Source organism: Pteropus vampyrus, unplaced genomic scaffold (assembly GCF_000151845.1).
Source record: "Pteropus vampyrus isolate Shadow unplaced genomic scaffold, Pvam_2.0 Scaffold430, whole genome shotgun sequence".
Taxonomy (NCBI): domain Eukaryota; kingdom Metazoa; phylum Chordata; class Mammalia; order Chiroptera; family Pteropodidae; genus Pteropus; species Pteropus vampyrus.
Window position 1 is genome coordinate 504,843 of NW_011889211.1, and position 14,575 is coordinate 519,417.

General features: G+C 52.1%; 1 protein-coding gene across 1 annotated transcript in view; it reads right to left on the reverse strand.

Annotated features, from left to right (window-relative positions):
- LOC105306187 (dynein heavy chain 10, axonemal-like) overlaps positions 1-14,575 on the reverse strand; it is a gene marked incomplete at its 5' end in the record, with an annotated part of 76,770 nt that overhangs the window by 28,874 nt on the left and 33,321 nt on the right. The window contains 11 exons of the mRNA XM_023523893.1: positions 2,231-2,311; positions 2,936-3,139; positions 4,392-4,563; positions 6,465-6,653; positions 7,210-7,377; positions 7,677-7,770; positions 8,771-8,943; positions 10,273-10,533; positions 11,525-11,677; positions 12,871-13,016; positions 14,209-14,353. Coding sequence (XP_023379661.1) covers positions 2,231-2,311; positions 2,936-3,139; positions 4,392-4,563; positions 6,465-6,653; positions 7,210-7,377; positions 7,677-7,770; positions 8,771-8,943; positions 10,273-10,533; positions 11,525-11,677; positions 12,871-13,016; positions 14,209-14,353 — 1,786 coding nt within the window. The remainder of the gene's footprint in view (positions 1-2,230; positions 2,312-2,935; positions 3,140-4,391; positions 4,564-6,464; positions 6,654-7,209; positions 7,378-7,676; positions 7,771-8,770; positions 8,944-10,272; positions 10,534-11,524; positions 11,678-12,870; positions 13,017-14,208; positions 14,354-14,575) is intronic.

Here is a 14,575-nt window from a genome sequence, read left to right on the forward strand (position 1 = left end):
CACCTCTTAAAGACAGGAAAAGGGGCGTTCCTCCGAAGGTCAAACACAGAATTCTCACAGGAGCCGATGACAATCCCGCTCTGAAAATCAGATGTAAGCGCGTTCTCGGCAGCACCGTTCACAATAGCCGGAGTGGAAGGGACCCGGGCGTCCATCACCGGAGCATGGGTACGCCGACGGCGGTGTATCCACACGGCGGAATATTCCTCGGTCTTAAAGAGGGAGGAGCATCTGGCACACACTACAGAGTGAATGAACCTTGAAAACGTGCTAAATCAGAGAAGCCAGACACGAAGGACCAGTGTTGTGTGATTCGACTTCCACGAAATATCTGGAAGAGGCAAATTCATGGAGGCAGAAAGTAGCTCAGGGGTCACCGGGGACTGTGGGGGTGGGGGAGGGTGGGGAATCGGGGTTTAACGGGCAAAGAGTTTCAGTTTCACGAGATGGAGGAAACCATCCTGGAGACTCACGGCGGTGGTGGTCGCGACGATGATGTGAACGCACTCAACGCCACTAAGCGCACACTCGAAAATGGTGAAAATGGGAAACCTTATGTTACATATATTGTACCATGACGAAAAATGACATAAAGATGTTTTAATTAAAAAAAAAAAAAAAAGGAGAAGGGCAGTTATGGCCTGCTGGTGGCTTTCCCGGATGGCAGCCCTGGTGCGCGCTCTGGGATTCTCTCTGAGAACGCACGAAATTCTGCTCCTGCCGGTAGGAAGGGCTGCCTCCCGAATCACCGAGACACAGTGCGGGGAAGGGCTTGGGACCTCAGGAAAGAAATCCACCCGGTGGCCCCGCTGCACCCCGTGCCCAGCACACACTGGGCCCGAGGCGGGTCTCCCTGAAAGTCTGCCGAAAGATTCAGGGACCTCTCCCGGGGCCCAGGTCACCTCACTCAGCAAAACACTCTCACCTCCAAGCAGACTATGTCTCCAGTTAAAATGAAGGAGGGAAAGACTAACCAAAAGTGCACATTCATCCAGATGCTGATCTTGAATTACACCCAGGGCCAGCAAATTACAGCCCGTGGGCCACTTGCACGGCATGCATTAAAAAAAAAAAAAAAAAAGTGCCTCGCAAATATTCGTACTTTGGGGCATAGTCATTGCAATGCTGGCGAATACATTCCAAGGAGGGAAATTCTGAGCAAACTCCATGCAGCGTTATTTGGGATGCTAAACCGCTGACTACCGAAAGCAAACCTAAGTGCCCACATATGGAGGTGGCTAACCCACCTGTGGAAGCTCAGGCACCTCTGTCGGCGTTGGCAAACTATGGCCCACAGGACAAGTCTGTCCCACGGCCTGTTTTTGTAAGGTTTTACTGGAACACAGCCATGCCCCTCGATCCATTCACATACTGGGCCATGGTGGAACCGAGTACTTGCAAGAGGCTGGATGGCCCATGAAACTGAAAATATTTATCGTCTGGTCCTTTACAGAAAAAGTTGGCTGAGCCCTAAGTTATGTCGTCAGGAAAGAGTCATTCTCTTCACTCCTTTCCCTCCAAAACTATATCCGGCCTGTATAAGGGGACTAATTATTTATTTATCGAATATGTATTTATGAGGTCGATACTATTTACGATGTCCCCTTGTGTCATAAATCTGCCCAAGTTAGGTCCAGGGGGGGAAAAAAGTGTTTTCTTGAAGATAAATTGACTTGCTTTCTTATTTCAAAGATTAAAATGAATCAAGGAGTAAGAGTTTGAAACCTTAGAGTAGATTCGGCGCTAACTGATAATCAGTTTACCAAAAGGTTCTTCGGGCATCCTTTGGGCCAGGGGTCAGCACATTGTTTCTATAAAGAGCTAAATAGGAAATATTTGTGAGCCGCACGGTCTGTTACAATTGTCCGACTTTGCGGTTGCAACGTAAAAGCACTCACAGACACTATGTTCGTTAACAACTGAGTCTGTGTTCCAATAAAACTTTATTTACCAAAACAAGCAGTGGGCCACATTTGGCCCGCTGGCCATGGTTTACCAACTCCTGTTTTGGATGATACCTAATCCATTTTTATCCTAAATTATCCTTGTAAGTCCCCCCAAAATCCCTATAGACTAAAACACAATATAAACGAAAAATATACTAACGGACTGAAAAATGCCTTTCACGGCCATAGGGGTTAACAGTGAAGGAATCTAGTGGGCCGAAATTCAAAGGCAGCAAAGTGATAACAAACCACTTTCTGTGGTCCCCGTATGAGCTGCCACTCACCTAGAAATGACTTGGCCACCGCATGCAGGGCCTGGGAAGGCCAGGGCATGAACCAGTCGATGCCGGTGTTATTTACCAGACCTGGGAGAGAACAAGAGAGAGGGGTGACTGCTCCGTGACCCCGAACGCCCCGGAACGCGGGCTCCGCCTCTAATGCCCGCACACCGGTGAAGGGGCCGGACCCGTCCGAGAGCCACTCATCCATCCTCGGCACCACTGACGTGCGGGCCAGATGATCCTCTGTTCGGAGGCTGTCTGCGCTTCGTGGGATGTTTAGCGGCTCCCCGGCCTCTATCGACTAGATGTCAGTGGTATACCCCCCCACCGCCACCCCACGTGACAACCAAAATGTCTCCCAGCACTGACATGTGTCCCCTGCAGGGCAAAATCGACCCTCATCGAGAACCTCTGACCTAATGGCCTTCCATGGGGCTGGCAGAATTTTCCCAGTGGGAAGAGAGCAGAGAGCAATGCCACGCCCACCAAGGGCCTTGCACCTGGGACCCTGAGCATTTCCTTGTGTCAGAGGGACACCGCCCACCCGTGGGCAACACGAGAGCCTGCTGGCACTTGAGAGGGACAGAGCGGGGCTCCCTGACACTGCCAGGCCCAACGTCACCCAGATCACCGCATCCTGTTTTATAGTGCTGCCGGCACCTCAGGACATGCCCTGCTCGCCGGGGCACAGGCTCAGCTCAAGCACACCTGGGAAGTTTCTGCACCGGGTCCTCAGGGTGTCCCCCACGGGCGACATGCCCAGGACGACGTGCAGGTTGTTGGCGCTCTTGTTTACGAAGTACTGCCACACGGACTCCTTGGCCGGGCCCATCCCCTGCTTCAGAGCCTCTTGCCCGATCTGACTGAGAACAGACTCCTTCTCCTCGTCCGGGAAGAGCGCGGGTACGATTCCTGAAAAGCAAAGACACGCTGGGTTTTTTAAGTCCCAGGGTGATTGTCACTCTAAGGCTCTGAAAGACAGAGTGCACTGTCACGGGGGACAGTCCCAAGAGCAGAGCTGGGGTCCCGACGCTGAGACCCGAGCCCCGTTCGGCCTGCCTGCTCAAATCCCTTTGAGCCTCAATTGCCGCACCTGAGAAATAGGAATAAAAAAATGCCTCCTGCTTACCTGGGAGCGTTACCGTGAGCATCAAAGCAGAGAGTCTCGGCTGGGAGCAACCGGACCCCCCAGAGACATCTAGCAGTATCCGGAGACATTTTGGGGGTCACAGCTTGTGTGTACGTGTGCGGGGCTGGGGTGGGGGCGTGGCTAATGTCATCTAGTGGGTAGAAGCCAGGGATGCTGCTGACCATCCTACAATGCCCAGGACGGCCCCACAGCCAAGAATTCCCCTGCCCCCAATGTCACCAGAGCTGAGGATGAGAGATGCTGCCACAAAGCTCAGGGCTTCAGAGGATAAACAACCTGGCCCCAGGCCCACAGGAGCCCCTCCCCATCTTCACAGGCAAGACCTCGCATGGGATTCACAGACTTGGAGAGCTGACCCCTACAAGTCTGCGACTCATGTATGAAAAGTCTCGGGCCAGGCTGCTCATGTGGCATTTCGTACACGCCCCCCTGGGTCGGCAAACTAATCCACCCTGGGACAAGCCATTGGGTTTCTCCTCCATGTCGCCAGTTCCACAGGCCCCAGGTGGACACAGCACAGCCCCAGTCTGCTCGAGCTGGCTCAGCGAAGGAAGCCCGCCCCTGCTGGCTCCAGCTGGGAACCAGGGGTCACCCCCGACACCCTCCCTCACTCGCCCTGGCCCCACCCTCCAAGTCCTGCTGGCTCCACCTCCAAAGCAGCTCGGGGATCCACTCGCTTCTCTCCATTCCCACTGTCCACCCTCCGCCGGTCGCTGCCATGTCTCCTCGCTCCTGCTCTTACCTCCCCGACTCTAGTCCCCACAGGACGGCCCAGAGGGATCTTCAAAACAGAAACCTAGACGGGGGCATTGCCCGGAGGCCGCACAATCTCATCTCCTTCAGGTGGCCCGTCCCCGGCTCTGCGTCCCCCCACCAGCTGCCCACCCCCGCATGGGCCACTCCCCGTGTCATCCTCGGGGATGCAGGGAACCCTCTGCCTGTCCCGCCCCATAGGTGGGCAGCGCTGGCCCGGAACACGGACAGCCGGACAGCCGGACAGCCGGCCAGGCCCACCTGAGGTCAGCATGTTGTTGATGAGCTCCAGGAAGCCCTCCTCGGCCACGTGGGCGTCGGTGAACAGGAACATCACCGTCTTGTTCTCGAGGCCCAGCTTCAGGTAAAGGCTCTTCAGGTCCTCCCGGAAGTTGTTCTCGGAGTAGCCTCGGCTCAGGAGGATCTCGAACACCTGCCGGGGACACGCGGGACACGCGGGAGCGTCACGGGCCATCGGGCTGCGGGCCATCCGGGAGGGACGAGGGACAGCGGTACCAGGGGGCCCCGGGCACCCCTGTCGGTCAGACGAACCGCGACGGCCGTTCTGCGCCTGCGCACGCGTGGGGAGCTGCGTGCGCGGGGCTCAGGTCGGTCCACACGTGAGTGTGGGAAAGGGGGGCGGTGTAAGGTCCCCCTCAGCTGTTAAAATGAGTCATCTGAGTCAGAAGGGAAGGCGAGAAATGATGAAGTGGGGAAGGAAGTGGGGGGCGGGCCAAGCAGCAAAGGGAAAGGGAGAAGGCGCAGACGAGCAGGACCCCGGAGCGTTTAAACTGAGCTACAGCGTGGGAGGATGGTAAAGAAACGGGACCAGAAGCTGTCTGAGACGCTGACACGTAAAAATCCTATCGCACGCGAAAGAGACGGAACGGGGTTTCTTTCCATCTGTTTTTATTGTATCCGTAGGACAGGATGGACGTTGACCAAATTTACTGTGGCGATCGTGTCACAGCATATGTAAGCCAAACCTCATAAAGTGACATATGTCAATTATACCTCAGTAAAACTGGAAACATAGTGTCGTATGTGCTTCGAACCTATTTTTAACAATGTTATGGATGAAGTCAAAAGTCTTTTGCCTTCCCCCTTGTCCTCCGTCTCCAGGCCTTTCTTATTCCTTCTCCAAGGAAGCGGACACCACCGCGGACTTAGGTTCCAAACTTTCTAATGTGAAATCTGGTGTCACATATCAAAAGTTTTTTAAAAGTTTATGCCCTTTAACCCATTAATTTTCTAATTTCTAAAAAAAAAAAAAAATGATTCTCTGGGGGGAAAATGATCACTGTGCAAAGACACATGAATAATGGTGTTTATCACGGCATTATTTATAATACTAAAACAAAGAAAAGGCTAACTATCCACCAAGAGAAGAGGCTTATGTACGGAATATCCGTATAATGCGACACCTTGCAGTTTCTAAGGACAATGCAAATATGTAGTTACTGACTTGAAAAGCTGTCAGTGACATACAGTTAAGTGGAAAAAAACACATTACAAAACTGTTCATAGCAGCCAAAAAGCGGGGACAGCCCAGGTGTCCATCAGTGGACGAGGGATAATCAGGATGTGGTCTCTGCAAACAATGGCGCCTAATGAAACCGTAAAAAGGGACAAAGAGCTGATACGTGGATGAAGCCTGAAAACACGCTGGGTGAAAGCAGCCACCGCAGAAGACCACACGGCCCCCCGATTCTACCCGTGTGAGAGTACGGAGCACGGAAGCCCATACGGACAGAAAGGAGGCTTGTGGATTCTAGGGCTGGGGTGCAGAAAGACGGGGGCCGATAGCTAAGAGGCACAGGATTTCCTGTCAGGGGGATGAAAATGTTCCAAGAAAGACTGTGGTGACGGCAGCACACGTCTGTGAAGGCACCAAAAAGCGCTGGCTTGTGCACTTGATGGGTGAACTGTATGGTCTGGGAATTATATTTCAATAAAGCTGGTTTTTTAAAAGAGAGTCTAAGAATGGCCAGAACCGTTTGTGCTGCTTGTGCAGATGCAGCAGCCAGCAAACTGCCAGCCCCACGGGAGTTTGGGCCACGCCTCCCCCCATACACGTGCATGTCACCAACCACAGGGTTTGCTCGTCTGACTTTCAAACTTGACGTGATCTCCGTTCCAAAAACCACACAAGGATTAGATGCTTTGGATATTCAGTTAAAATAAGATCGAGCCCCCCTCCAAAAATCCCCCCACTTTATCCTGTGTGAAAACATCGCGTTATGATCTGCTACAGATCGTTCCAACATTTGCGTGAACCGCCAGCTGCAGAAACTGGCAGGCGGCACCCGCTTCTGGGCTGGGAGGGAGCCTCACCTCGTAGCCGGCGGTGAAGGCGGCCAGCCTGGCGAGAGACTGCTTCCCTGAGCCGCCGACGCCCACCAGCAGGGCATGGCCGAGCCCCATCCTGATGGTGCGGTGCACGCGCGTCAGATGCTCCAGGGCGTCGTCGAAGAGAACCAGGTTCATTTTGGTGTTGCTTTCGTTGTACTCCTCGAGGATTTCCTGAATTTAAAAAAAAAAAAAAAAATTCAAAGGGGCGCTGGGTTTCAAGAGACAGACTCTCTCCTCCTGTCCGGGAGGGACTGAGAACGGAGAGATGTTTCCCCACGTCTAAACCTTGAAATCGTCGAGTCGTTTGGGTCTACGGGACGCTGAGTGTAGCGTTTGCCATCTAGTTTTCGATCGGCTGCTTTGTGATTGGCTGGCAGCGAGCTAGTGCTGATTGCAAGGCTCGACTCATCGATTAAGATAAGACTGGCTATTAGGGAGTCGGATGAGTGGTTCCCAAACCCGACTGCGCATCGGAACCCCAGGACCCTCCATGCGCTCAATGAAGGGACCCGAGGCGGGGTGGGCCCAGGGCTCTGTGCGTTCAACGAATTCCTCAGGTCGTTCCCATGCACCGCGGGATGTGGGAACCACTGGATGGGGAGACAAGCTCGCATTCTGAACCAGGAGACAGAAAGGTGGGTGTTCTTCCCAGCGCCACCTCCTGGGCACCCACGCGAACCTCGGCTCCCACCAGAAGTGCTCTCGGGAGAAGTGAGCCCCACCGCACCTGGAACAAAGCCTTGGCTGCCTCGTAGTCCTGGATGTCTTCATAAATGCGCATTTCCTCTTCATGCAGAGCCATCCGGAAGTCCCCAAACAGGATGGGGTCCCTCATCACCACCTCCACGTCATCGTTAAAATGCTCCGTAACCAAGTCTCTGATGTGCTCTTGTACCTTACAATATAAGACCACTTGAAGACCCAAACTCAACAACATATATGTGCTAACACTTGTCAGGAAAAAAAGCATATGCTAGGATTATCTGAAGTCATTTGCGTTCGATTTTTTTTTCTAGTTGCTATAAGGTGCTTAAAACTCTGCCCTCCTTTTTACCCGTTGACTTTTATTGTTAGTGTCTATTTTTCTGCGATGTTCTGTATAAAAAATACATGGGTTTGTTTATGCTCTTTTTTTCACCCAGAGAAGGATTCTGCAGTTAGTTTCTTATTTGAGGGTAGGTTTGGCGTACTGACCAGCTGTTTGTCAGTCTCATTGATTAACCGGTCGTGGAAGACTCTCAGACATTCGTTCCTCCAGACTCTCACCATCTGGGTCACCGTCTGGAACCTACATGATAGAAGAGGCAAAATCAGCTATGACGTCATCTAGAGAAGAGCGGGCTAAACGCTGCTCTTCTCAGATGGGTACACAAGGTGCAGAAAAGGACATTTCTATGGTTCTTTCCCCCCTCCTCCTGCTGGGCTCACATTAATGACATTTAATGGGAGCTAACAAATTCGATGTAAAGACCTTAAAGTCATCATCTATAACCTAACCTGCCGTAGGGAAGAAAATAACATTATCTGTAAATGACACATGTGACATGAAATGAGCACCTGACACTGCTCCGACTCGGTGGAATACCTGAATTTAAAATTAGCATCAGGGCCACCGGCCGCTCCTTCTAAGAATCAGCTCCATCCGGTCCCCGTTCTGGAGCTTTCTCCGGTTTCTGGCACTCTACCCTACCTACCTGGAGCTGCCCTCCCCTGAAGTGCCATTCCAAGCCCCTCAAGGGCACCTGAAAGTAAGTTTGGGTACAAGAAAAGTCCTTACATCCATTTTTCAATTCATAATGAGAATCCACAAAATTGGACTATGCTTATACATACATAGATGAATGTATACGTTGACACAAATACATTAATAAGTCTAGTTTTAATGAGCAAATTTCTATACCCAGACTTAACTCCCTCTGTGCTTAACTCTCCCAAAGACTCACATAATATCACCAAACCGAACTGGAACTAATTCAGTTGCATGAGCAAAAGGCTCCACGCAGGCAAATTCCAACTTCACGACTGAGAACAAGAGGTCGGCAGAGCGGTCCCATCAAGGGGACACACCTGTCCACACGTCCACACATCTGCCTCTCTCGTTCTACATGTCTTCAACTAAAGGGCTGTGCAGGGTAACACACCTTAAACCAAGTGTTTAACTTCACTTAACACAGACAAAAAGATACCGGGTACTTAATCAATGCATCACATTCATCGATAAGTCCTCTGTCCTAAAAGAATAAGAAAAGCCATCACTGTGGGACACATCTTAGGCAAAACGAACTCACCGCTCCGGGTGAGTGAGGACCAGCCCGTTGAAAACCCGCGAGAGGTCGCGGAGATTAAAGATATAGTGGAACTTAGATGGTGTGGGAGGCAGTTCCTGCACGATGTTTTCGTAAAGCTCCAGCGTGCAGAACGTCAGCTCGTCACTCACAGCCTGGATGCTCTCGTGAAACACCTGAAAAATGAGAAGACCCCTCAAACGCCTGGCAGTGGATGAACAGATAAGCCAACCATGGTCCAGCCATACAATGGAATATTATTCGGCCATAAAAAGGAAGGAAGCGGTGACACGGGCTATGACATGGGTTAACCTTGAAAATGTGATGCTGAGTGAAATAAGCCGGACAGAGAAGACCGCCTATTGTATGATTTCATTTACATGAGATGTCCAGAACTGGCAAATCCATAGAAACAGAAAGCAGCTGGTGGGTGCCAGGGGCTGGGGGACGGGGTGGAGTCCCCTGCCTTCAGGGTGATGAAGATGTTTTGGAACTAGACACGGTGCTGGCTGTATAACATTACGAATGTACTAAATGCTGTGGGACTGTATACTTCAAGATGGTTAAAATAATTGATCTTACGTTGTATGAATTTTACCATAATTTTTTAAAAGAGAGAAACTCGTCGCTCGATCTGCTTTTGCTTTTCTAGATTTTCACATTAATGGACAAGCCGACATGATGTGAGACCAAAGCCCCAAACCAGCCCTCAAACCAGTTTGAGTTTTACTGGTGCAGACCTCGGTTTTGAAAGCCAAGGCTTTAACGTAGGGCACGAACATGCCCAGTGCCCAGGTATTGCTGGTCACACCTGGCCATGCCACACCTTTGCCTTTCCTGCCTGGCCCCTGAAGACTTTGAGCATGCAAGCCACACTGCAGAAGGGAAATGCCAGGATCAGAAGGTCGTTATTGAAATGAATGGGTTCCCTTTGTGGGGTCCAAATCGACCACAATAATAGCAGCAGTGACGGGAATGTAAAGAGCATCTGCTACGCGCTCTGTGCCACCTGCTTTTCATGCTTTTTTCTCCTTTCACGATCCCAACACCCGGCAAGGTGGGCACCGCCATTATCTCCGTGTTCCAGATGAGAATGGAGCCTGGGAAAGCTCAAGAGTCCTGCCCAAGGAGCAGAATGGGGACTGACTCCAGAACCCAAGTCCCCTGCTTGATTCGCTGCTGCTACTCGATGTGGCAATGTGACTCGGCCACATCGTGACTTCCATGGGCCCAAGACGCTTCTGCCTCTGGGTCCCTTTCTTCATAAAAATATAACATTTCGTATTTTTTGACTATCGGTATAAAGATGAATATAATTCAAGCTGGATTACATTCATTTTTTTTCCCCCTCTGGTTTTGAAAGACATTAAAACCTGTTCACAGCCCCCTAATGGCACCGTGGGCTGTGGGCATGGAGCCTGCTGTGCCTCCTGCATAAGTCAGCCGTGCCCACATTTCTACCCAACACGAGGCCCCAGTCAGACAGCTAAGGGAAATCGAGTTACCGAGGTATGGCCTTTCAGGATGGAGGAGTAAATTAAATGCAAAGACTCCTCGGAAGGGAATGGAACATTGAAGACATTGAACAGGGAAATGAATCTCGGATCCACTTCGTTGCGGCCTCCTCCAGCTTTTCCCATCGCGGCGACGAAGCCGAGGTCACGAATGCTTTTGCAGTTCAGCTCCTTGCCCCGGTCGTACAAGTACCCTTTCTCCAGCAGCAGCTTCAGCAGGGCGATCGGCTGCTGGGTGCCGTATTCATCCACCTCGATTGTTTTAAAGACAAAAAAAGAAGAGAACAGTTGTATCCGAATGCGGAACTCAGCTGTGGCCTTGCTGGCCGTCACCTCTCCTGGACTCTCCCCAGAGCACTCTGGGCATGGTTTCGCAGGGTTTCTCAAAATGTGTGATCATATGTTCATTTGTAACTTTAAAATCTGTCTCCCTCACTAGACCGTGAGTTCCCTGAGGGCAGAGAAGGCATGTGTTTTGCTCATCACTGCACAGCACCGCTCCCATGGGAGGCGCTCAGGAAATGCGTTAATTGGATGGATGATGGACGGATAAAGAGGTATGTAGACGGATGGATGGATGGATAGATAGGTGGGTGGATGGATGCATGGACAGACGCACGGATGGATAGATGCATGCATGGATGAAGAGATGCAGGGACGAACAGAGAAATAGGTGTATGGATACATGGATGGATGCACGCATGGATGGATGGATGCATGCATGGATCCTGGTTTTGCACACAGTCCATCTGGAAGATAGATTTTCAGGGGGGAAAAAATGGTTCTGCAAAAATGATGTAAATTTAAATTCTAGTACTAAGAAAACTGCAACTCTCAGGCTCTGGCCCCAGAAGCACACTCAGCATGCATGCTAAAGTCCCTTCCCTGGGTAAACTCCTGAGGAATTCTTGGGAAACGTCCGCCCTTACAGTCCCCGTGTGCACATGGCCGAGAACAGCGCTATCATCTAAAGTACGGCTCATTTGGAAGCTGCTTCGGACACGTGCTGGGTATAGTTCCGCGGCTGATGCCGCCTCCTTCCCTCCTTCGGGACACTGAGGAGCGTGACCACTAAGGACAAGGTCCCTCTGTGAGGAGAGCATCCCAGCAACATTGTCTCCTGCGCCGGCTCCCCAAAACCCGCGCGCCCCGCAGACATCACGCAGAGCAGAGACAGGTGTCCGCGCACACACGCGCTCCGTGCGCATGCGTCAGCCCCACCCCGCCCTGGGACCGGCACTACCTTTGGCATGTTCATGTCGTCCATGAACACCAGCAGACGTTTGCCCATGGGCGGTCCGTACGTGTCTTTGGTTCGTTTTTCCACGTTTGTTTCTAAATTTCTTTGGATATCCAGGGATGTGGTGCGGGAGGAGAAATTGACCATTAACACGATCTGCAACAGAAAGAAATCATTCGAAAAGTTGGTCTGTTCTTCGCGGTATGGGCGGTAAACGTTTGACCACGAGCTGTACCATCTCTTTTCCAGCTTCAGTGGGACGGGAACTAACTTTTTAATAAGACAATGTGTCTGTATCTCATTCTTTTCTGAGTGCTAAAGCAAGAACACCCCCTCCCCTTAGGCAGGCTTCCCAAGGCAAAGGAGCTGCTGCGTGTGGGCCTCGGGGACGATGTGGACGGGGGCCTCGGCTCCGCACTGAACCTTTAGGAGCCTCGCTCTTCTCATCTGTGGGAGGGGGTCGATGACCCCTGCTTGGACGACGTCCTGGGGCGATCACCTCAGAGGAAGGGATCTGCACAGGGGCATCCTCAGCACCGCAGAGCAACATTCAAACCCAAGTGCCTGCATCAAAATCAAGCTGCTGTGTCTTGACGAACAGGTCAAAGCCAGCGAGAACAACTACCGGTTCCCTCTTCGGAACTGCTTGCCCAGTGAATGGGAGGCCGGCCCCGGAGCCCTGTGTGGGGAGCACGGCCCCATGCATGGGTGCTCCGCCCCCCCCCCCCACTGTTTCTCAGAGTGGCTGGTGACAGCTCATTGATGGGTGGTTCTCACGCTTAACGCATCAGAATTATCTGGGGGCTCGTGTCCTACAGCAGGTCGGCCCCATCCTTACGCTTTTCAAACCAGTAGATCTGGGGCGTGTCTAGCGAGCTTTCAGGTGATGCCTCTGGTCTGAGGACCACTGCCTTAGCTAACACCCCCGACTGAGGTGCCCCGGTGGGCAGGTGCCTATGAGCTAAACATGCATCTCTGTACGGCGGGTGTGCTCAGGTAGCCTTGTTGGGCCTGTGAGCACCAGCTGCTGGGTCCCAGCAGATGGGTCTTTTGGGGCGCGCTTCTGAACACGGCCTCCCTTTGCCCGTCTCCACAGACTTGTAGGGCCCTCCGGCTGGAAACATCCCTTTTGTGCTCTCCTCAATGGCCTTCTCGAAGCTCGTGATAAACCATGTTTGCACGCACCGGGATGTGAGTGAGCGGACCCCTCCCGGGCAGACTGGCCCAGTCCTCCCCACGTCCCTGACAAGGCCCACTGCAAAGCCCGGCCATCACCACCCCCACCACCGCCTCCGTGCTGCGGTGGTCTGCGACGCAGCACCCGATCGCACATACAGACTCTGACTTACATTAGCCTCTTCGCTCAGATTTTTGAGGAAGTTCTGGGTGGTGGCTGTCTTCGAGGTGCCAGATTCACCAACCAGAATGACGGGTTGTTTAATCTTAACCATCTGCTCCAGCATCCAGGTGGTGCGGGTCGTATCCACCGTGTGAACTAAGAAATACGTCAAGAATAGGAGCATCACAGAAATGCCCGTGGGGGCGGTGGGGGGCGGGGTAGCCTACGGCAATGTGGAATTCCACGGACTCACCTAAATCCCACAGAAAGTGTCAGCAAAAACCTCAGATGTGACCTCGAAAACGTACAGATGGGTAAAGTCTTCTTAGAAGCTCCCTTCCCCAACCACTATTTTTAATAGCTTTACGGAGGTGTGACTTACATATCAGAAAAGTCATCCATTTTAAGGGTGAATTTCTACGTTTCTACGGCCGTGCCATCCCCGCCACAGCCCAGGGTTAGAACACCCAAACCGCGTTTAATAGCCAGTCCTGACTTGTACGCAGGATATTAAACGCTAAGCTGCTGCATTGCGTACGTCACTCATTCATTGCAGGACCCGGTTTCCTGACCAACGACTTCCCCTGCAGAGGGCATGAAAACTCAGATGCGGGTCTGGCTCACTCCTATGCTGGTGGCTTTTAATTCTAATCGGCTCGTGAAAAAAAAAAAAACTGGCATGTCTCACTCTATGAGAGCCAAAATCGGACACTTATTTTGTGGAAATACTTGGCCTCTATACTCTTATGTTCTGTGTACAGGATCAAAATGAAAGTATAGAAGGTTGGAAGGCGACCTGCAGTAAACAGTGGTCTATTTCACTTCGATCGTAGACGTGGAGCCGCGGAATCAGCTCTGGCACAGGCCTGACACTAATGCTACGTGTTCCCTGAGATCTAAACGGCCAGAGGAATGAGTTTAAAATCTGGCTCACTATACAAATATCTACGGTACACAGCTTTTTTTTTTTTTTTGCAAAGAGGTGGCATCTTTTTGCAAAACACTGCCTCGTTCCTTCCCACTCCTGGCCAGCGACATGGGCCGAAGCGAGCCCGTGGGAGCGTGAGCAGAGGCACAGCAGCACGGGCCCAGCCCCGCCCCGCCATCGGGACCGGCCTCCCTGGGGAAAGAACCGAGAGTCACAGGCATCCATCCGAAGTTTCTCGGAGCCAGCAGCCCATAAAAGGAATCCAACGCCCCACCCTCGCGGCAGGGCCCGCGGCTCACTCTGCTCGGTTTCTCCCCACCAGCCGTCGGGGTGGGACCCGGAGTGCCACGGAGACCGCGGCATCTTTTTCACGTTCTCACGGAACGAGAGCAGAGGCACAGGGGCTTGGTTCTCGCTTACCCAGGATGTCGCTGAATTTCCTCTCGTGAGAGTGAACATACTTCGGAACTAAGTTATTCCAGGGTATCCATTTCTTCTGAGCAGAATCAAAATGAAAGTCGTACATGGTTGGGAGGTGACCTGCAGGAAATAACGGTCCATCGTGCTTCGGTCGCAGACATGGAAACACAGGAGCAGCTCCAGCACGTGCGCGAAATGAGCTGATACTGCTTCTTCCCTGGCAGATACGTACTGAGCATTTTGAACTAACGATACCCGTGTCCCTGTCCCCTGGACAGAGACTTACTGAGTCCCTTCCCCGGGAATATGACAGTGGGCAGACAGCCCCAGTCCCTACGCCTACAGCTCTCGATGGGGATACAGAGAG